Genomic DNA, 24,856 nt, shown 5'->3' with positions numbered 1-24,856 from the left:
CGAAGATTACAGCCCTGGGATACTCTTTAAACTTGGAACCCAAACCACTTCCAGAGGTCACTTTTCCGCCAAATGACAGACTGGCTCATAAAATAAATAATATCATTCCTGAGTCCTGTGCTCCTCTAAATAATCATCTAAATGAAACCCAACAGTAAATATTTTCCCTAGATCAAAGATAAGAAGGTAAGGTGGGGACAGGGAAGCTAGATCAAGGGAAACAGGACAACCAGAATGGAAATAATGAGAATGCTGATATAGTGTGAAAAATGTAACCAATATCACTGAACACTTAAATTTTTAAATGAGAATCTAATTTTTGTGTAAACTTTCACCAAAAACACAGAGTTGTATTTTCTAAAGCTTTACTCCTCCTCAAAAATTATGCAAAATGTAATTTTGCACATTTTTTTCAGACTGTAATTTTCAGGGTTCAGGATAGAACATTGAGAAGTATTATATCCTTAGTCCTCCAAAATAAAAATATGAGTTAAAGTTCAGCAGTTCCTCAAAGTTAAAATCAGAATTACCATATAATCCAGCAATTCCACCCCTAGATATATACTCAAAAGAACTGAAAACAGGTACTCAAATACATGTACATGCATGTTCATAACAGCACTATTCACAATAGCAAAAAGGTAGGAAAAGCGTAAATGTTCACAACGGATATAGAATATATATATACAATGGAATATTACTCAGTCATAAAAAGGAAGTACTGACATATGCTACAACGTGGATACACCTCAAAACATATGCTACAATGTGGATATAAAGTGGATACAATAAGTAAAAGGAGTCAGACACAAAAGGTCACATATTGTATGACTGCGTTTATATGAAATATCCAGAATAGGTAAATCTATAGAGACAGAATGCAGATTGGTGGTTGCCAGGGGCTGGGAGAAGGGGGAAATGGGGAACGACTGCTTAATGGGCATAGGATTTCCTTTTGAGTGATGAAAAGATTTTGAAGCTAGACAGAGGTGGTGGTTGCACAACACTGTGAATGTGCTAAATGTCATGGATCGTTCACTGTAAAATGGTTAATTTTATGTTAATATGACTTTCACCTCATTAAAAAAAAAAGAATGATTAACTAAATTTTATATAGTGGAGATAATTTAGGTATAGTACAATCAAAACATATTCAAGGAATGGTGTTGCCTATAAATCCTCTCATATATATATACATACACATAATCTATGTGTATGATTATTTTTTTATCCATCATTCAACATCTACTTTATTTTTATTTGAAGAACATGGTATTTAAAATATAATACTTTATTTTTCAGATCGCCAGGCCTTTCTTCTGAGGCATCTCTGGGTGGATTTGAACCACTAACCTTTCAGTCTGCAACTGAGTGCTTAACCGTTTGTACCACCCAGGAGCTCCTAACATGTTTGTCTCTATGGGTATTTAAACTCTTCTTTTCAGTTTTGTAGTTTTCAGCACATAGGTCCAGTGCATGTTTTGCTGAATTTACATCTAAATTTTTTTTGTGTGTGCGTCACGATTGTAAGTGGTACATTTTTAGTTTCAGTTTTTGTATGTTCATTGCTAGTACTTAGAAATATAATTGATTTTCATATGTTAATCTTGTATCTTGCTACCTTGCTGAACTCATGAGTTCTAGGAGTTTTCGTTTGTTTTGTAGATGCTTTGAGATTTTCTACATAGAAAATCATGTAATCTAAAATTAGTAAAAATTTTATTTCTTCCTTTCCAATCTCTATGTCTTTTATTTCCTCTTCTTGTCTTATTGTGTAAGATAGGACTGTCAGAACTATGTTGAGTAACAGTGGTGAGAGTAGACATCTTGGTCTCGACAATCTTGACATCCTAGGGGGAAAGTATTGAGTTTTCACCATAAAATATGATGTTATCTGTAGTTGTTTTTTTTCTTTTTAATAGATGTTCTTCATCAAGTCGAGGAAATTTCCATCTACTCCTAGTTTTCTGAGAGTTTTTATCATGACTGGGTCTTGAATTTTTGTCAAATGCTTTTTCTGAATCAATTGATATGATAACATGCTTTTTCATCTTTAGTCTGTTGATATGGTAGATTACACTGAATGACTACCGAACACTGAACCAGCCAGCCTTGCATCCATGAAATGAACCTTACTTGGTCATGGTATGTTAACAACTTTTATATATTGCTTAATTCCATCTGCTAATACTGTGTTAAGAATTTCTTCATCTATAGTCATGAGAGAAACTGGTCATAGTTTTCTTTTTCTTTTGGTAGTCTCCTTGTCTGGTCTAGTATCAAGGTAGGGATAACTTCATTAAGTAATTTGGAAGAGCTCCCTCTTTTTTTTGGAACAGATTGTGTAGAACTGGTTACCGTATTTGTACACAAGTAACATGGGCCTTCTATGTTTGTTTGCCAACCACTCCTTCCCCTTCCCATGAAGTATTTTTCTAAGTGTGCTAATTTATTTATTTTTTTTACAGCAATGTGTAAAAAAATTGGCTTAGCAGCACTTACAAAAATACCTCACGGGGGAGGGAGCGGTTGGCAAACAAATGTAGATGGCGTGCATTATTTGTGTAAAATTATGGTAATTCCTCTCAAAATGTTTGGTAGAAGTATCTAAGAAAATCATTTGGACTGGAAGATTTCCTTTTGGGGAAGTTTTTCATTATTAATGCTTTTACCATAGCAGTTTTAGGACTTTTCAAATTATCTAATTCATATCGGGAGAGTTATATTAGTTTACGCTTTTCAAGGAATTGGTCCATTTCAACTAAGTTGTCAAATTTATACGTGCAGAGTTGTTCACTGTATTCCCTTATTGTTTCTGATATCTGCAGGTGTGTAATACCCCACTTATCTGACATTGGTAATTTTTGTTTTTTTGTCAGTCTTGCTACAGGTCTGTTCATTTTATTGATATTTTCAAAGACTCAGCTGTTGTTACTGATTATTCCCTATTGCGTTTCTGTTTTCAATTTCACTGGCTTCTGCTCTTTTCTTTATTATGTCCTTCCTTCTACTTGCTTTGGGTTTATTTTGTTCTTTTCTTAGATTACGTGGGAGCTTAAGTTATTGATCTGAATCTTCTCCTCTTTTTTAATGTAAGCATTTAGTCCTAGAAGTTTCCCCTATCAGCACTGCTTTAGTTGTGTCTCACTAATTTGGATATTTTAAGTTTTTTTTTTTTTTTTAATTTCCTTTGAGACTTACTCTTTGGCCCATGGATTACTTAGAAGTGTGTCATTTATTTTCCATGCATTTGGAGATTTTCCTGTTATCTTTCTGTTACTGATTTCTAATTTGATTCCACTATGGCTGGTGAGCACATTCTACGATTTTAGTTCCTATCTGTTGAAGTTTTATGGTCTAAGATATGATCTATCTTGGTATATGCTCCGTGGACACTTGAAAAGAATATATATTCTGCTGTTGTTCAGTGGACTGTTTTATAAATGTTGATTAGATGCTGTTAGTTGATGGTGTTGTTTGTTGATTTCCTAGCTAGCTGTTCCATCAACTATTAAGAGAGGAATGTCGAAGTCTCCAACTATAATTGTGGATTTGTCTATTTTTCCTTTCAGTTCTATCAGTTTTTGCTTATGTATTTTACAGCTGTTACTTGGTGCATACACATTTAGGACTGCTAAGTTGTCTTGGCAGATTGACCATTTTATTGCTACAGAACACCTTTCTTTGTCTCTGGTAATTTTCTCTGCCCTAAAGTCTACTTTATCAGATATTAATATAACCATGCCTGATTTCTTCTGATTAATGTTTGCATGGTATATAATTTTTCATCTGTTTATTTTCAACCTGCCTATATCAATATATCTGACGTGAGTTTCTTATAATAACATACAGTTGTGTCCTTTTAAAAAATCTTTATGCTGATCTCTGTATTTTAATTAGTGTATTTACATTTATATTAATGTAATTATTGCTATGACAGAGATTAAGTCTGCCATTTTGTTTGTCTGTTCTGTTTTTTTGTTCTTCCTGCCCTCCTGTGGGCTACTTGAGTATTATTCTGAATTACATTTTGATTTCTCTATAGTGTTTTTACGTGTATTTCTTTTTTAGTGCTTGCTTTAAGTATTACATTAGATACACATAACTCATGATTCTACTGTGGTTGTTGTTAGGTGCCGTCGAGTCAGTTCCGACTCATAGCGACCCTATAGGACACAGTTACTGCCCCACAGGGTTTCCAAGGAGCAGCTGGTGGATTTGAACTACAAATCTTTTAGTTAGCAGCCGAGCTCTTAACCACTACGCCACCAGGGTTCCCATAATTCTACTGGTGCTGTCATTTACTAAAGTGAAGTATAGAAACTTTACCTCTCTTTATATCTTTTTATCTCTCCCCATTTATAATAAAATGTTCTTAAATATTTCCTCTACATAATTTTAGAACCACATCAGTCAGTGTTATAATTTTGGTTCCACCATCAAACATAATTTAGAAAACTTGAGGGAAGAAGGAAAGCCTATTGTATTTACCCATACTTTTGCTTACTGTTTTCTTTTTTCCTTCCTGATGTTCCAAGATGTCTTTCTTTTATCATTTTCTTCTCTTCAGAGAACTTACTCTAGCCATTTTTTTAGGGTAAGTCTCCTAGTGACAAATTATCTTGGTTTTCCCTCATCTGAGAATGTCTTGATTTCCCCTTCATTCCTGAAGAGTATTTTCACTAGGTATAGAACTCTGGGTTGACAGTTCTTTTAGCACTTGAAAAAAGTTGTGCCACTTCATTCTGGACCCCATAGTCTCTGATAAGAAATCCGCTGACAAGAAATCCAAATATTTTTCCCTTATAAGTAAAATGTCTTTTTTCTCTTGCTACTTTTAAGATATTTTCACTGTCTTTACTTTTCAGAAGTTTGACTATAATTAGACTCGTAGAGTTCTTTGGGCTTATCCTGTTTGGAGTTTGTTGAGCTTCTTGTGTCTTTCACCAATTTTGGGAAGTTTTCAGTCATTATTTCTTTGAGCATTTTTTCCAGCCCTGCCCTCTTTCTCCTCTCCAACTAGGACACTGACAACATAAATTTAGATCTTTTGTTATAATCCTATAGGCCCTTGAGGGCGTTTTATTTTCCTACTATTTTTTCCATGCTATTTAGATTAGGGAACTTATATCTTGAAGTTCTCTGAGTCTTTCCTCTGTCTCCTCCATTCTGTTGAGCCTATCCACTGAATTTATTGACTACTGTACCTTTCAGTTCTAAAATTTCTATTTGGTTCTTCTTTATAGCTGATATTTCTTTGCTGAGACTTTCTATGTTTTCATTTTTTTCAAGTGGGTTTGGAATTGTTCATTGAAGTATTTTTATGATGGTTACTTTAAAATATTTGCCAGATAATTCTAATATCTCGTCATTTCGCTGTGTCTGCCTCATTACTAATCACTTCACAGCCTCCACTGACACCATGGTGGGAGGAGGGCTGGCCTCATTACTACTGGGAGGTGGTGAAATCCCAGACTCTCTACTGGGTCTCCTCTGACATCACTCTAGTGAGGAGAGGAAGGGGTACCTTGCTACTGTTAGGTGGGGGTAGAAGTCCAGGCTTCCCATGTGGGTCTGCACTAACAGTAAACCACACAGTGTGAGTGGGGAGGTTCATTATTTCCTGGCAGAGATCAAAGTCCCAACTCCCTTCTCTGAAACCATCCCAGTGGGGAGGTTGCGGTGTCTAGTTACAATCTCACCAGAATTAAGTCTAGGCTCCCCACCTGGCTTTTGCCGGTGTGGTTTCTGGTGGGGTCACAGTTTTGTTCTTTCTGTTTTGTTTTCTGTGGTGTTTGGCTGAATCAGAGTGATTAATTTCTAAACGTTTTCTGAACTGCTAGGTTGCCCCTTTCCTGGTCCTTTGGCTAGAGAGAAAAGGCTTTTGAAAAGGCGTTTTTAGCATGTGCCCATTGCCGTTTCTTGGTTGCTGGCTTCTTCAGCTCAAGTTTGGGATATATTAGGTAAAAAGAAAACCCAGAGAACTCACCACTGTGTCATTTCCTGGGTCCCAAGGTCCCTAGTCTGTATGGCTTCTTTTCTCCACCTTTCAAAGCCTACTAATGTGTGTTTTATATATAATGTTCAGGGTTTTCAGTTGTTTTAGCAGAAGGAATAGGGCAATGTACGTCTACTCCATCTTCCTGGAAGCAAAAGTCCCCACTTTTTAAACTGGTTCCCACTATATCCAACCATACAAATTGTTGGAAAAATAAGGGTGTAGTCCCTGGGACAGATTTTTCTTTATGTGATGCTTACCTATCTGGACAAATTTGGACTACTTATCCAACAAAAGAACTATGTGGCTGAGCCAGTCATAAAGAATGTCCAAATCACCATTAAATCATTGTAGGATTTATGAGATAAACTTGTGTACACTAAACATATAAGTCTCTTTTGGATTTCAAAAATACTAATTTAACAAAATTCTATTCAAAATTTTAAAACAATCATTAAACTATATTTGCTTAGGGAACAAAAGTCTTCCTTTTGTGCAATCTGCTCTTTCCAAAGGCACTACATGGAACGATGCAAACAAACCCAATTTCAGACTTTCGAAAAACACATTATGCCATAATAAGCAGATATTTAAATGTAATATCCAGTAATAGAATAAAAGTATTCCAATAACAAATGGCCTAGAACAGTGCCTGCACCTAATAAATATTCTGCACCATGAATGATACCCATAAGATGTTTAAAATTTTACTGTTAGATAGAAAATCACTTTAATTTCTTTGGTTAATGTTAAACATATAAGACTGTCATTTTTCTTTAATTTAAGAAACATGCTTTCATAATTAACAAAAATTATATTTCCAATTTTTATGTGTCACTTGAATCTGTTTAGAATTACACCCTTATAATAATATATTCTCAAATGTGCTTGGCAATAAGCGGAATCAAGGTTATTTTGATTATGAAATTCAGAGACACTGGTTTTATACAGATAGGTCTAATCAGTGAACAAAGAACGTTATAAAAACCTAATAAATCATTAAGAATGAAAGTTCTTTTTAAAGGACTAATACAAGTAATTCTCGTTCAGCTGGTAATTTTTCAGAATAACACAATAACATAAACCAACAGGAAATTACAACACAGATTTTGGTATTCTCACTCCCTATCAACCTCTCAAGGACAAAAATGTTAATTTAACAAAGTAGGATGTTTCTTAAACACCTTAATCTAATGCAGAGCTTCCCAAAATGTGTCCCTCAGAATCCTAATATCCCTTGAGATATTAACAAATGTCCCACAGAAAAAGAAAACTGTAGGATAAACACAGTTAAACAAATTTATCTACTACAGTAATCCTTAAGGCATTTAAAAAAACATATACATGCACTGTGAGCATCCCAAAGAGGATCACAGTCACAAAGTTTTCCAAATTTATTTAATCAAAGAAGCCCCCCTTCACAACATCTGTTAAGTCCTTTTGGAGACACAATCTGAGAAAAATAAAATGGCAGAAGATCCCTTAAATATTGATTTCCTACTTGGTCAGGTAAAATGAATACCAGAAATTCACTAAAAACCATAGCTATAATAATTAAAAAATAATTCAATATAGAAAATATTATGATAAAAGCCTCTTTTTTTAAATTATAGGATACTCCTTGTACTCATTATAAAAATAATCTGCTATCAATCATGCTGAAAAAAGACCATAAAATTATTATTAGGTAAGTGGTAATTCCATTTATATTTTATCTTAAATATTATTCCCAAGTTAACTTATCTGATCATGAAGCTAAAACAACTTCAGAAATTGGATGTTTCAGATGACAAGTTAGGGGAAAAAAAAGTAATAACAACTTTAATATTTAACCTCACACTTAACTGTCTGAAAGTACATACCTGGTTAACCTTACTATATACACATATCCATATGTGGCTTACTGAACAGAACATATAATAAACAGAACATATGGCCATCAAGGTTATGTGTGTGGTTTTTAGCACACACATATATATATTTAAAAAAAAAAACAAACCCACTGCCATCGAGTCAATTCTGACTCATAGCAACCCTATAGGATAGAGTAGAACTGCTCCATTGGACTTCCAAAGCTATAAATCTTTACAGAAGCAGACTGCCACATCTTCCTCCCATGGAGCAGCTGGTGGGTTCAAATCACCAACTTTTAGGTTAGCACCCAAGCACTTTAACCACTTTGTCACCAGGGCTCTACCCGACTCTACTAATAAAGGTAGAAAAATAAGTTTAAAAAGATTTCAATTCAAATTAAGGCCAAAGTTTATATATATTCTGAGTGAGAGATTTTTATAATGCTTTTTTTTAAACTAGATTTTTCAATTCACATTTATAGTCAATTATTTTTTAAAACACATAGCATTAACAAAATACACAATGGCAAGCAGTGATATAAAGCTAATTTTAGATGCTGTGTGATGATTTCTGTGGACTAAGAAATGTAAAGTTATAGGTTTCTAATTCATAAAATAATGGAAATCACTTACCTCTAACTAAAGTTCTCTGAAGGCAGTATCCTCCTTAGAACCCCTATCTTGGGTAGTTGCACCTGCTGTAATTTCCCTCAGGAGATTCCAGTAAAGTCTAGGAAGTTTTAAGTTCCCGTCTGCAAGTCCTATTAGTGCATGTGTGTTATAAAACTGCTCACATACTGCTTCATAGCTGTAATTTCCAATTCCCACTGAACTACCACCACCACCAGTATATGTGGATCAATGGAGGATACTACCTTTGGAGAATTCCATTTAGAAATGTGACTTTTATGACTTCTCCAAAAGTGCCCTCCATATTGTTCCACTGCTGATTATATAGTACTTAAGGGAATGGTGGCAAATCAGCATGTGAATAAATAATGACAAAGATTTAGCTAAAAAATTATATTTGCCAAATATGCAAACAAAAGATTCCAACATGGCAAAAGAAATAAGTTTCCTCAACATTCAGTATGCAAAAAAAAAAAACTGAACTGAAAGTACATGTGAAAAATCTTTCATAAACAATACTGTTTAATAGGTAAGGTGGAAAAAATGGTCTACATCACTTGGGACTACTGAATTTTTCCCTAATATAGCTTGCTAAAGAAGGCTCAATTTAAAAATTCGTTAGAAAATAAGTTATTGAAAGACAAATGTTAATAATTTATTGAATAATTTTCAGTAAGTTATTTCTAGTTCAAATTGCTCAAATTAATCAATAAAACAATATTAGCCACTCAAACCAAGGCCCATTTAAAATGCTTAGTTTACAAAGGGTACTATATCAAACATTTAACACAATTTTTTTCGAATATATTCAGAAAAGCAGACTTTATAACAGTAGTAGAGGAAAGGAGGCTTCATCTTCCACTATTCAGACAAAAAAAATCCACTGCCATCCAGTCAACCCAAAGTGTTTCGAAGGAGCTATGGTTAGCAGCCATAGCTCTTAACCACTGTATCACCAGGGCTCCTTCACTATTCAGGAAAGGTGTTTTACTTGGATGACTGCTTTCGATTCCCATTGACTGGTTCTATAACTATCTGCTAATTTCTTGATAGTCATGTACAAGTAGGAGAAAAAAGCAACTGGACTCAATCATTCTAGAGTCCAGAACAGTAAACCATACTTGTGGCACTATTCTTAGAGGATAAAGTATGGAACAGCTTAAAAACACTGATTTTAACAAAAACTCACCATTAGCTTGATAACAAGATAAATAAAATCCAAAACAACATGATGAAATTCTACTTTCTTCAGATGTCTTCCTTACTTAGCTGTATATTCTCCTGGCACATAAGAGGCTCAAATGCATATTTCTAAATACTGTAATTTTAAATATCAGCCTAACTCCTTCCATGACTCTCCTTTTGAATATCGTTAAACATACATACAAAATGCAATAAGAAAATTATCACAAAGCAATTAATGGATGGATGACAACAAGAGGAATGAGAAAGTCTTAGATAATCCCCTAATTAGATACTCAGTATATAAGCTGACTATATATAATTTTCATTCTTCAAATTATGTGTGTTTATACAATGTGTAGTTTTTAAATTAAATATTGAGAACAGGGATGTCCCTTTAAAAAATGTGGCCTTATAAAAATCAGAGGTTATTTTTCTAATTTGAAAAGTGTACGGATCAAACAACCCCCAAAAAAACAAAAAGTACTTTCCAATACAAAAAATGGTCACATAAAAAGTATTTATAAATTAGATTGTTTAGAAATTCTAAAAATCTGATAATCATCCATCAGAAAGACAAAAACACCGAGCCATGAGGCAGTACATTTGCATTCATTCTTCCTCTTATACATGCACTATTAAGACTCACTGAAGGGTCAAAAATCTTCTAGATCTTGCTAGTTTAAACGCAGGAACGACTAACAACCCAAGAAGGCGTATCTAGGATGATACTTACCTTAAAATAGATTATACCACTGTGCTATTATGTATTCTGTGTAGGGATACACAAGCAGTCAGCTGAAAGGTACACACCACACTAGCAAATGCTTGGCTGGACCCGTAAGGTCGGATGACCAATGGAATATCAAGATATGTGTCGATTCTCCAGCCCTCATAACCACATTCCAGACATCTCACGTAGTCCTTCAACTTGCCTTGATACAGTTCATTTATAAGATCAGCCTAAAAGTAAGAATATTTACAGTTTAAAAACATTTTAAGATATGTGAAAACACAACTCATGTCTTTTAGAATGGATTTCAAAAGAATATTGAGTTTTTACTGCCACAGCTTTAGAAAGCCTTAATATTAGATTTATCAAAAATTCTATAGAAAAAAATTAAGGCTTGACAAAAATTAATTTTAAAAAAATCAGTAAAATTAGATTAACACTGATTTAAGAGTCAATGTGCAAAAATTAACTATTTTGATTCTCATACCTCTAAATATGTACTATTAATGTGGACTATTAAAATAGGTTTTGATGAAAATCAGTCACCAATTTATTATAGTATTATGCCACATATTAATTTTTCCATAGGACAGAATACATCCTATCTATCACTTTAGGCATGTTGATAATTATAATCTAAATAACTAACTTTATAGCTTTACATATGCATATTACCATTTTCACAACTATATATTCAGATTTATAAAATAATATCGTTTACCTCAAGGTGGAAATAAAACTTTTAACTTTCAATAATATACATAATACAATTTTAAGGAGCAACAGGAAATTATAATTTTTTTTTAATTGTACTTTAGATGAGGCTTACAGAACAAATAGTTTCTCATTAAACAGTACACATACTGTTTTAGGACAATGGTTAACAACCCCATGACATGTCAACACTGTCCCTTCTTCTCAACCTTGGGTTCCCTATTACCAGCTTTCCTGTTCCCTCCTGCCTTCTAGTCCTTGTCCCTGGACTGTTGGGCCCCATTAGTCTCGTTTTGTTTTATGGGGCTGTCTCATCTTTGGCTGAAGGGTGAACCTCAGGAGTGACTTCATTACTGAGCTAAAAGAGTGTCCGGGGTCCATACTCTCAAGGTTTCTCCAGTCTCTGTCAGGCCAGTAAGTCTGGTCTTTTTTTGGAAATCATAATTTTTTTTAAATGCACGGAAATTAAAAAAAAATCTTAAAATCCATCTCCCTCAAAATGTCCAAGCCTAAAGAATGGATCTCTCACCTAGTCCCCAAACTTAGCCAACTTGGACTCCTGTGGCTCAAAAAGAAGGCAGGTAATTCCCTAAGTAAGGACCCTCCATGTGAATGTCTTGCCTCAAGATTCTTGTACCAAAACTCAGGAACTCAGTAGGTATGCCCCAGCTGATCTCAATGGAAGTGTTGACCCATACATAGAGAGGGATGTAACAAAGAAGAAGGGCAACTTCAGACATACGAAGAAGAAACAGCCCCTAATAGCATCTTTAGAAAGTTAGTACAGTCCCATAAGACTATGTACAGAAAGCAGATCACTAGATGAACTTAACATTTTTCTTCAATATCTCTTAAATAAAAATAGGTATGAGGGAAAGTAAATTACAGTTTACCTCTTTAATTAATTTACATTTTTTTTAATGGCTAGGACTTATAAGCTTTCAAACTATGATCCACCTTCTCTATTCTGAAACTATTTATTTAATAAAGTCTTCTTTCTTTCTTCACCTGCCTTGGTCATATGTGATTATGTCTTCTGTACCTGGGAGGGCATTTCAAAGTGGTTCAAACCAGTGTTTTTCAAACATTTTTGACAGTAACCCACAACAATTTACATCATAATCTAGTATATAGTATATATACTATAGTATATATAAAACAATACTTACCCCTTTCTTATGTGATGCTCTTATTCTTTTCTATTCTATAACTTTTTCTTTTTAAGTGCTGGTACTGGCCCACTGAACTGATTTCAAAACCATGAATGGGTCACAATCTATAATTTGAAAGACTCTGGTCCAAGTCATCGTAACAGTTCCAATCAGGAAGCAGACCTGCCAGGCTACCTTCCACACTCTTCCTCATTTATCCCTGTGCTCTTCCATCACAACACCCAAGATAATCCCTCCCTTGTACTGTGCCCAATCCAGCTCAGCCTTATTCCTCATGCCAATGATATATCTAACTTTCTCCCCACCTCTAACTTGCTCTTCCTTCTACTGGATAAGAAGAATAGGGTCAAATTAATGAGGATTCTAAGTCAAAAAGCATATGACTATCCTTCCTTAGTCAAATGAGAGAAATGCCTGATGAATAGACATTATAATGTGTTACAGATTATAAGACAAACAATTTATTAGTAAATATCTAAAAACCATCCCCTCTTCCTACCAAAAAAAAAAAAAAAAACCCGCAAACTCTGAATTACATAGTTTTTAGAGCTAAGACAGACTTTCCAGGTCATATAGCCCAATTTCCTTACAAGAAAGGTAAGAAAATTGCAGTGTAGGGTGGGTTGCTGACAATCTTTATGACCCAGGTAATGGCTAAGTGAGAACCTAATACTTTCAATCCCCTATTCAGTACTCTAACCACCAGGCTAATGTGCAAGTTTTAAAACATTCCAATAAAATAAAAGTCACTTTAAGGTAATGAATGATTTATTTGCAAATGCTAACAGTCCTCGCCTCACCTTTAGAGATGTGAATTACCTGTTCTGTTTGTTTCCATTTCTGTTCCAAAGCATCAAACATGACTCTGCACAGTTCCTGAACATCATGCTGCTGCCAAGCTATTTTAAGACAAAACTGAGTTAAAAATAGCAAGAAATAAAATGTAAGAAAAATTAAATTGTTATTTAAAAATAAATTGGCTGAAATATGGCAGAGTCTACACAAAATAATTCTAAATGTAAAAAGAACACAAAATATACATTACAACCATGATAAGGCAATCACAAGGAAAAGAATCAAGAGATTTCAGCATTTTTATTATTTTTCACTGTAAAGAAATATGTTATGAAAAATCTAAGACAACAAATTTAACTTAAATAACTAACAAAAATAGGGTGTACCTGAACTTACTTCACAAGAATAGTTTAATTGATCAAAAATTTACCCCTCAGAGCTTGAATTTTTAAAAATAAGTTACTTTTAAATCCCAGCAAAAAGCAATGAAAGGTATAAGGTAAAGTCAATGAAGTTGTTAACATGTGTTATGTATTGTAATACTGACTGACAGAATTTCTTTGAAAATTAGAAATAGTTATTACAAGAGAATTAGTACCCTCACTACTATCCCATCCAAAGCTCCTTGTAACATCTGTGGTTTCAATTGCTCTCTTTTTGCTGGTTTGTAACAAAACAAAAAGCCTTTGAAGCTGGTATGGGATACTTGTCACTGGATCTTCTTCAGATTCTTCAAATTCCCACCTGTTAAAATAAAATTGGCAAAAATTATTTATAAAATATTTTTATTCTTTAAAGCGTAATTAATATCAAAATCATAATAATGTAAGGTCTTGACTCTGGTGGCTATACAGAGTTCATATATTAACTGAAGCTATTAATACCTAATGAAACATTAGTTCTCTAATTCTTAATTCAGAAGAAATTTTATAAAGAAAAGGCTTAAGATGGCAACAATTCTCAAAAATGAAGAAGTTCATTTAGAAGTAATCATTGAATCTGCATCTGACCAAGTCTCTTGTTCTAATTATTAATTCACAAAAAATACAGGGAACAGAAGAATAATATTAAATGACACTATGAGCATGTTACAAACATCACAACCCAAGATGTGGAAAACTACAGAACAAGTAACATTAGTTTTCAACATATACATTCAATGTTAAATGAATAAATTGCAAAGGGGAAAAATATGGAAGGAGACTAAACATATATTAAATACATTAAAAGAGTCTCATCAACCAATTGCAATGTATGGATCTTGATTTGATTCAGATTTGAACAAATGGTTTAAAAAAAAAAAGAAGAAAGAAATATGAAATCTTATTAGTACTGACCTAAAATGATATTAACAGATGATATAACGTTGGGTTTATGCTTCTTGCAAATAATTGGGGGTATGAGTTATAGATTAAAAAAAAGACTGATCATGAGTTGGTAATATTCAAAGTTGAGTAACAGGTACAGAGGGATTCACAACACTATTTCTATACTTTTAATATGTTTGAACTTTTCCATAATAAAAGATTTTTTAAAGGGAATATAAATAAGTAAATAAATAAAATAATCCAGATAAGAATTTACCCTCATAAATTTATGATAAGCAGCAGTCTAGCTCTAGGAATTGTCTCAGTGGCAAATGAATTGCCAATAGAATTTAAGAGTTCATAAAAAGAAATAAGACTGGAGGGCTAAAGTTGGTAATGTACCCACAAAAGTTCGTAAAATAATTTTGTATTCAATAAAATAAAACATCAAAGACAACATATTAAGTAAAGGCAATATTAATGATTTTCTGTATCTTAAGTTAGTAATAAGGGTACACTTATTAATTTCCACTTCCACACTAGAAGCCTTTTAGTATTAAAGAGACCTAAGCATTCATTCTCCTCTGCTGTAGTTGACCATATTAAAAGGCTTTTTTCTCCCTCTCTTGGTTCTGATCCTCTGTTGAAGTGTTCAATGCTTAAATTTTAGAACTAGAAGTCACAGTCTCTGATCCCCTGCCCTTCTTTCTACACACTGTAGCTCCCTTCTGCATTTCAGATGTCAATGGAATACATTTCACTTTTTTCTCTTCAAAGCTTCCATGCAAACACCTCTACTCAGTATTTAACATCTGCTTTAACCCTCTTCTCTACTATACTCAATCCCATCCCTCTTATTATATACAGCATAAAGGACTTATAATTGACATTTATGGGATCTAAAATTTTCCCAGTAGCTGTGAAGGAACACTGAAGTTAAAATAGAGTATGCTCAAATTTCTTACAAGGGAAATTCACTAGCAGGGAGGAATTACTGTAATATAAACCTGAATTCTCACCTGTCCTTTAGTCCTTTGTTTACAAATACCTTAAAAGGTTTTAAATCTTGCTGATACTTGGTGTTATTCCAGTCACCTAGGTTAGAAACTCTGATACCCTATTTGATTCTTTCTTTTCCCCTACTCCTAAATAAAATTTGTCACTAATAACCCAAGGTTGAGTAAGGAGAGTGTTGACATGTGGTGGGGCTGTTAACCATTGTCATAGGCCAACATGTGTACTAACTGTTTAATGAGAAACTATTTTGTTCTGTAAACCTTCCTAAACTGAGAATAGCAGCACAACTGAAGAACGTAATCGATGTCACTGAACTGTGCATGTACAAATTTTTTGAAATGGTGTATCTTTGGCTATATTTTCACCCAAAAAAAAAAGTCAAGAAGGGAGACAGTTGATATGTCATGGGGTTGTTAACAATGTCATAATACAATATGTGCACTGTTTAATGAGAAACTATTTGTTCTGTAAACCTTCACCTGAAGTACAATTAAAAAAAAAAAATTGTCACTAAGTCATATCAATTCTCAGCCTGAAATATCATAATCACTGCCATCATCCTCATTTTGAACTTCATCCATCCATGTCTGGTTTAATAACAGATTCCTCCAGGGTTTCCTATCTTTCAAATCAATTCTACACACTGCACTATATAAACTTCCCTAAAGCAATGCATTTAACGTGCCTCTTTCCTGTCTCCAAATCTAAAGTGGTAAGATCTTTGTTGACCACTATACAACAAGTGAAGAAAACAAAGCACTATCCTTCTGTGCTAGCATTACCCTGTTGGTAATCCAGCAAGGTGCAGTCTTTTTAAGTAGCTATCCTTCCTTAGTTCTACATTAAGGAACATCCTCAGTGCTCAGGCTTTGTTTTTCCACCTGCTATAAACTTCACTCTATTCTCATAATCTCCAAGGCATTTGGCCTTCCTCTTTGATCTTATTATCTCTTATTCCTCTCCTTACTCACTGGGCTCCAGTTACAATGGATTTCTTTTATTCCTTGTGTGCCTTACCACTTGTTTCTTCTGCCTTTAATGCTCTTCCCCCTAATCTTCACAGGGCTGGCTCCTATGATGTCTATTCCCCTGTTATTTCTTCAGAGAGGTCCTCCCTGATAACCTGATTTTGTGATCCCACCCTACCTCCTGCAGTTACTCTTTCTACATTGTTGTTGCTGTTAGTTGCCATCGAATCAGCTCCAGCTCCAACTCATGGCAACCTTATGAGTAACAGAACATAATGCTGCCCAGTCCTGTGCCACCCTCATGATCATTGGCATGCCCCCACTGTTGTGGTTATTGTGTATTGTGTCAATCCATCTCATTGAGGGTTTCTCTCGTTTTCACTGACCCTCTACTTTACCAAACATGATGCCCTTTTCTAGCGATTGGTCTTTTCTGATGACATGTCCAAATTAAGCAAGCCCAAGTCTCACCACCCTCTAATGAGCATTTCTTCTAAGACTGATTTCTTCGTTCTTCTGACAGTCCCAGTATATTCAATATTCTTTAACATGACTATGTGAAATGAGCTTATTTATTTAGGCTTACCTGTGGAAGCTCTATAGGAGGGACTTTGTCTTATTTACCACTGTAATCCCTGTGCCTAGAAGACTGCTTGGTATAGAGTAAATGTCCAATATCTGTTTGCTGAATGAATAGCCCTGGCTAAGCTCTTGGTCTTCTCCACAGTGCTATAAATTTACAGATCATGTTCAGGTTATTAGAACTCACAGTTAAAAAGCCCCTGGGATCCCCATTCCTCACCCTGGACTATTAAGTCTGTCCTAGTTTTGAGAGCAGGCTCCACACTGCATTTATTAACCTCATCCTCAGTACTCTGACAAAAACTATAGTTATGCTATCTCTTTGAAGGCCCTGTAACACATTATACTTACTGGGATCAGCAATAGCATAAGCAAGGAGCCCTGGTGGCACAATGGTTAAGTGTTCGGCTGCTAACCAAAAGGTCAACAGTTCAAACCCACCCAGTGGCTCTGCAAGAGAAAAAACCTGGTGATCTGCACCTGTAAAGATTACAGCCTAGGAAACCCAGGAGACAGTTCTACTCTGTCACACTGGATCACTCTGAGTCAGAGTTGACTGGAAGGCACCTAACAACAACGTAATACAAGCTGGAGAGAGTACGAGACTCTGGAATCTATTGTGTGTGCCACTTCTAGCAGTATGGCCTTGGGCAAAGTACTTAACACCTCTCGATGCCTTCCTTTACCTTTCTTATAAAAAAAGGATAATAATAGCACGTAATTTATATGGTTACTGTGAAAATTAAATGAGTCTATATGTAAAATGCTTGAACAGTGTCTGATGCTATTGTTAGATGGCACCAAGTCAGCTGCGACTCATAGTGACCCTAGGTACAACAGAATGAAACGCTGCCCATTCCTGTGTCATCCTCACAATCGCTGCTGTTTGAGCCCACTGTTGCAGCCACTGTGTCAATCCATCTCATTGAGATCTTCCTCTCTTTTGCTGACCCTCTACTTTACCAAGCATGATGTTCTTCTTCATGGACTGGTCCATCCTGATAACATGCCCAAAGTACATGAGACATAGTCTCACCATCCTCGCTTCTAAGTAGCATTCTGGCTGTGCTTCTTCCAAGACAGATTTGTTTGTTCATATGGCAGTCCATAGTATAATCTGTATTCTTTGCCAGCACCATCATTCAAAGGCATCAATTCTTCTTCGGTCTTCCTTTTTCATTGTCTAGCTTTTGCATGCATATGAGGTGACTGAAAATACCATGGCTTAGGGTCAGGCACACCTTAGTCCTCAAAGTGACATTTTTGCTTTCTAACACTTGAAAGAGATCTTTTGCAGATTTAATCAATGCAATATGCTTGATTTCTTGACTGCTGCTTCCACGGGCAATGATTGTGGATTCAAGTAAAATGAAATCCTTGACAACTGCAATCTTTTCTTCGTTGTCATGATGTTGCTTATTGGTCCGTTTGTGAAGATTACTGTATTCTTTATGTTGAGGTGTAATCCATACTGAAGGATGTAGTCTCTGATCTTATCAGTAAAATGCCTGGAATAGTGCCTGATACATACTAATAATAACTAACATTAAGGTAGCACTTTTATTATTCACTTTTTTTAAAAAAAATCCTTTCGTTTGCAACGCTCTCTCTTCTCGACCTGGCCAAATCAGATCTAGCTTCATGACTAGCTTCATGACCTAGCACAAGTTCTACTTCCTTCACTAAGCCACTTCTCTAAATGTCATTAATCCCCTTTCTCTCCAAACTTTCATGGTATTTAGCTATCCTTAAATGTTATTTCAACTATTTCATGCATATACATAGTGCTATTGTGAAGAGATCTATAAACTACTCAAGAACAAAGACTTCATTTCAAACTCCTGCTCTATCCACCAAGTGTCTAGCATATAAATACTGCTCCCATTGTGTGCCCTTGAGTTGATTCCGGCTCACAGTGACCCAATATGACACAGCAAAACTGCCCCATAGGGATTCCTAGGCTATAATTTTGACAGGACCAGATTGCCAGGTCTTTTCTCCTGTGGAGCCACTGCTGGGTTCGTAACACTGACTTTTTGGTTAGCAGTGGAGCTCTTAACCATTGTGCCACCCAAAAAACCAAAACCCATTGTTGTTGAGTTGATTCTGACTCATTGAGCCACCAAGGCTCCCATATAAACACTACTGGGTAACAAGTACTTGTTGAATGAAAAAAAAGTCAACTTTTACAAGTAAATTCAGATGATGAGCTTGTAGATGAATGTAATAGTAATACAATGTTGTTTGAATCATATAACCAATCCAAATATACTTTAAATGCATAGTCACTGTAACTTCAAAGATGTTACTCAAAAGCAACACAAAAAGGGAAAAAATCAGTTTATTTGTATTTTAAAATAGCTTTAAAAAATAATGAAGTTATATATTTTAAAGAAAATATACAAAGTAAGGATGTATATGTATTATAATAAGACACTCATAAAAATAAATGCCTGACTTTAGGGTTTATTTATAGACTTCCTCCATAGTGTATTTTAAAGTATCTGATACATATATACAGTTTTTTAAAAATGAACACATACACACATACAGACATACAAGCTATATCATATTTTAATTAGAACCAAAGTTTGCAAATTTAAAAAGAAAACTGGTTTCTTAAATTGAGAAGGAGAGGGAAAGAAGAGTATATGGTTTATATATTCAGATTCAAAAGCACGCTGACACTTATTTCTTAATAAAGTTGCTAAAGCTGTAAGTGAGGGAAGTTTAATACAATAATTTATCCTAAATGTAAATCTTATTTTTTCCTTTTGTTGTCTATGCACTTCTGATTCTCTCTGCCCATAAATTTTTCACATGACAGTTTCACACAAGATCCATGTTCTCAATATAATTGACGGTGTGTCTGATGAAGTGAGAAATGTCCCATACATTACAAATATATATAAAGAAAGCAAATTACATTTTATTAGTTAAAATCTATATTTCATTCTTAAATCACTTTTATTTATAGAATTGTTTTTAATACTCACTTATATAATGCATTCCTAAATTCAGGAGTCATAAAAAGTGTTTGCAAAAGGCTATTCAAATAGCAAGTCATTGCTTGATTTACTAAGCCAACATATCCTTTAAAAAGAAAACACAAATATGCATAAATCAGCATTGAGATTAAAACATAACAAATAGGAAAACTTAAGAATTTAATACATAGTATTTAATACATAGTAACGATTGAGAGGTTAAGGTTACTCAGTTGGAAATTATTTCAATTTTTTCAGCAATACACAAGACAGATCCTTTTTTCTAATTATGTACACTATGTAAACATACGTTTCTCAGAAATTTTATCTCCTGAAGTCTAGAAGGATATCTTGTAATAGATATACACATAATATGGCATTTAATAAAATTTTAAGAGTAAGTTTAAAATAGTGTGTTTCATTGGTATAATAAGGTTTCTTCCTCAAATCTAAAAGTTGTATATTAAAATGGAAATGTATAAACAAATTCTCTTTATATATACTACACACCTAAAGTAGGAAGACTGTATGGAATCAGTTATCCCTGTTACCAGGCCCTATACACAAATTTCTACTAAGAATTAATAACATAAGATAAATCCATTATATACAAACTCCCAAAAGCTGAGACTATTTTAACAAGCCCATAAGTCTCAAATTCTATAGATCAGCATGCTATACAAAATGTAAATATAAAGAAAGAAGAGAATTCAGAGATGGAGGGAAGAAGGAGTGAAAGGAGGAAGAAAGAGGAAAGGGAAGGAAGGAGAAACATACATGAAACTAAAATTCAAGTGAACATTTAAAAGGAATTAGCTTTATATACCTAATTGGATGTGGCAGCCACTGTCGGGAACATTTCTGGAATTTCTCTTTTGGAATAGATTTCAGCCCCAAGTTATAAGATACACATACACACAAAAAAATCATCCTCATAATTTTAGTCATGCCACATGATTTGAGAAATGTGTGGTAAACAACTTGCTTAAACATATTTACTTCCACTTAATACGAAATGATTTAGCTGTCTCAAAAAAAAATTAAATCAATAGATGGAGACGCTGTTTACTGAAGCTCCCAAATACTTTTTCCAATTTCTCAACAATTATCAAAAATGTCTCAGAAATGGTAGGCTCGGTGGATAACTGTATTGCCAAAGAAGGTGATGAAAGGACTAACAAAGAATGCATGGTGAACCTTGGTCAGTTGTGGAAAACAGGAAGAGTTTCCACAACATCTACACTAGTATGATTTCAAAAAGAGGTCAACTACCTGCCGCCCACCCTTCACCGTGGACTGAGGCTCAAGTTTTGATTTCTAGTCCCTTTCATTTTCACTTTAAGAATGCTGTGTACATGTGTTTATGTATTTTATTCTACCTTATTACAGTTTTAATTATAAACTGCTTCAATTCCTGACCACTTCCCACTTGAATTGTTCCTAGAGCACCCTGTGCTTAATCCATATTAGAGCATTTATCTCACTGTTCTGCAATTACCAATTTACTTATATGTCTTCCCCACCAGAGTGTCAGGACAGGGATTGAATCTGATTTATCTCTCTACTTAGCACAATGGCACGTGCACAACGAAGGGGCAGGGTATATGACTTACAAATAAAACAAATTTGTATGATATCTGACCTAATCATAAATAATAAAAAACATTATTTCATTCTTAGTTCATATAAAGACACTTCCACACAAGCAACAGTGTGTTATATGTATTATAATAAGATACTCATAAAAATAGATGTCTAACTTTAGGGTTTCTTTATAGACTTCCTCCATTGGTCAGGTGACCAGGTTGTTCTGTACCTTCTTCTCAGCTGAGGCTTCCTGGGATTTCCCATTCTTCTCTCCATCTACTTCCCCCAATTCCTCAACAGTCAGGGATAGAAGTCAGCTGCAGATGTGGCAATCCCAGGGCAAAATAAGGGTAAGTTAAAGTTGCTTCAAGGAGCCCTGGTGGAGCAGTGGTTAAGTGCTTGGCTGCTGAGAGGTTGGTGGTTCAAACCCACCAGCCGCTCCACAGGAGAAAGATGAGGCAGTCTGCTTCCGTAAAGATTACAGCCTTGGAAACCCCATGGGGCAGTTCTACGCTGTCCTACAGAGTTGCTATGAGTTGGAATCGACTCCATGGCAGCAAGTTTTACTCCAGAGAAGCTAAATCAGCATTTTGGGGACTAAGGCCTTGGAATCTGCATTTTAAACAAGTACCCTCAAATGACTTTTAAAGAAACAAAAATTTGAGAATCACTACTCTAATACAGTATAGTAACAGCTTTGTATCTCCTATTATCTGAAATAAAAGATAATTTTGCATTCTGTTTTTTTCTTGATGAATTTACTGTAAAAGTTTTATTGATACAAATGATCCAAAACACCAAATATAATCAGGTTTTAGTGTTATTTCCCTACCAAATAAAACATTAAGCCTGCACAAATGATTAACTAAGAAAATTATCTGAAGTTTTAATTATTACAGTAAATAAAACACTACAAATCACATTAAAACAAAATCTGCAATATCACTCCATAGTTCCCTTTTTCTCCTAGATATTTTTATGTAATATTTAATATCACCTCTGTTCTGAAGTTCTAAGAGCTAAGATTCTGAACCCATACCGAGCATGAAAAGCCATTCATTAGATGTGCAATCAAAGTCCTCTCTGAATCTCAGTTTCCATTTCTTTCAACTTAAATAATACTATCTACTGCAAAGGTCTATTGTCAGATTAAATTGTATAACACATGTAAGTGTCTAGATCACACATATTAGGAAATTAAGCAACCTGATATGTAAATGACCAAGCCCCTGAATAAAGAGTTTAAAAATTCAAAAAACTAGGCTGAATCATGTTTACAAATAAGTTAGCAGTAAGTTTTTAAATGGCATGATTCATTTCAAATGTGACTGGATTGAACTAAAAGACAATATGTCCAATAAAGTAAGTCCTGCCCATCTACTTCAAAATGGAAGTTATCTCCTGTAGTCTTTCTAATCCAAAAAGAGATTAACAGAGTTGTTCCTTTCCAGAAGAAATTAACTTTAAAAATTTAAGATTATATTCAAAATAGAAAATTATCAAAAAGAAAATTCTTCCTTCAAACACAGTATATAATGTTTTACTTTATTAGTACCAAGCGACAATAACAATACAGTTCAAAAAAAATAACAACAACAACAGATTGAGGGAAAGGGAAACCATGTTCTTATTCTAAATGTATTGCTGCTACCTAGCTAGCTTTGGTAATCTTGCTCTGGTTCTTAGTATTCTTATCTATAAAATGAGGGGATGAGGACTGAGATATCTAAGATCACTCTGGGTCTGATGTCCCATGATTTTATGAAAATACAAAACAATAACAATAAGTCTTACCAGTTTCTGATTTATTCAAAATAGATGAATAGGAGTAGCTTTGGCTGACATAATCACTGGTAGAGCCCACAGAACATTCTCTTGGAAGAGGACCTATAAACCTGTCATGAACATTGTCATCCACAGCACTGGAATCCTCCTAAAATACAGCATAACCAATATTTACTGAATAGCAAATTGTTGCTAGAACGATGACAAAAGACATACTTATTGCTGAGGCAAAGAAAAAGACATAGCTTTACTATTACTTTTATCACCAAGGCGTTCAAAGGACTGTATGCCCTTACCATTTCTGTAAGAAAGTTTAAAAGATGCTGATGTCTTCTTCCAAAATTCTCACTTTCTCAATTCTCTTTCAAATTTTCTCTTAACATGAGAGAGAGACTTTTTGGTACTAATAAATTAGAAGTTCCACTGTGAATTCCTTAATGGCAGATTCTACCATTTATGTTTATATCATTTGTGCCAAGTAAGCCTGACAGGCAGGAGATACTCAATAATTGTTGGATAAGAAGGATAGTTTCCTACTGTTTCCAACCAAAAAACGTCCTATTAATGAGGAAGAAGTAAAAAGGATTGTTGTCATTTGCTGCCGAGTCGGCTCCAACTAATGGTGATCCCATAAAAAACAGAACAAAACACTGCACCATCCTGAGCCATCATCATGATGGCTGGTATGGTAGAAGCCATTGTTGCAGCCACCATGTATTTTGACTGCCTTCCAACCTAGGAGTTCATCTTCTAGAACTATATTGGACAATATTCTGTTGTAATCCATAAGGTTTTGATTGGCTAATTTTGGGAATTAGATAGACAGGCCTTTCTTACAAGTCTGTCCTAGTTTGGAGGCTCCTCTGAAACATATGCAGCATGGGTGACCCTGCTGGTATTTGAAATACTGATGGCATGGCTTCCAGCGTTATAGCAACACACAAGCCAACACAGTAGGACAAACTGACAGATGGGTAGTGGGGAAAAGGATTAAGAGACATAAAATGAAGAAAAATTAGTTAAGACAGCAATACATAGATGGGGAATTGCCAGAATTTCAGGCCGGATTCAGAAGAGGATGTGGAACAAAGGAAAACACTGTTGATGTCAGATGGATCTTGGCTGAAAGCAGAGAATACCAGAAACATGTTTACTTGCGTTTTATTGACTATGCAAAGGCATTCAACTGTGTGGGTCATAACAAATTATGAATGACATTTTGAAGAATGAGGATTCCAGAACACTTAATCGTGCTCATGAGGAACCTATACACAGACCAAGAGGCAACCATTCGAACAGAACAAGGGAATACTGCGTGGTTTAAAGTCAGGAAAGGTGTGCGTCAGGATGTATCCTTTCATCATACTTATTCAATCTGTATGCTGAGCAAATAATCTGAGAAACTGGACTATATGAAGAAGAACACGGCATCAAGATTGGAGAAAGACTCATTAACAACCTGTGATATGCAGGTGATACAACCTTGCTTGCTGGAAAGTGAAGAGGACTTGAAGCACTTACTGATGAAGATCAAAGACTACAGCCT

General features: G+C 34.7%; 1 protein-coding gene across 6 annotated transcripts in view; it reads right to left on the bottom strand.

Annotated features, from left to right (window-relative positions):
* The window catches only part of USP47 (ubiquitin specific peptidase 47), a 148,552-nt gene that overhangs the window by 71,309 nt on the left and 52,387 nt on the right, over nucleotides 1-24,856 (bottom strand). For 4 of the 6 annotated variants that reach the window (XM_023737249.1, XM_004369651.2, XM_023737263.1 and 1 more), the window contains 5 exons: nucleotides 23,320-23,458; nucleotides 19,948-20,044; nucleotides 13,676-13,821; nucleotides 13,102-13,181; nucleotides 10,477-10,626 (listed from right to left, as the gene is read on the bottom strand). In XM_023737249.1, coding sequence (XP_023593017.1) covers nucleotides 10,477-10,626; nucleotides 13,102-13,181; nucleotides 13,676-13,821; nucleotides 19,948-20,044; nucleotides 23,320-23,458 — 612 coding nt within the window. Of the gene's footprint in view, nucleotides 1-10,476; nucleotides 10,627-13,101; nucleotides 13,182-13,675; nucleotides 13,822-19,947; nucleotides 20,045-21,698; nucleotides 21,794-23,319; nucleotides 23,459-24,856 lie in introns of those variants that run through there. The other 2 variants (XM_023737282.1, XM_023737288.1) reach the window with 2 other exon arrangements.

This window comes from Trichechus manatus, unplaced genomic scaffold (assembly GCF_000243295.1).
Source record: "Trichechus manatus latirostris isolate Lorelei unplaced genomic scaffold, TriManLat1.0 scaffold00006, whole genome shotgun sequence".
Classification (NCBI taxonomy): domain Eukaryota; kingdom Metazoa; phylum Chordata; class Mammalia; order Sirenia; family Trichechidae; genus Trichechus; species Trichechus manatus.
The sequence above is the reverse complement of the archived record's forward strand: the minus strand, read 5'-3'. Positions and strand labels throughout refer to the sequence as shown.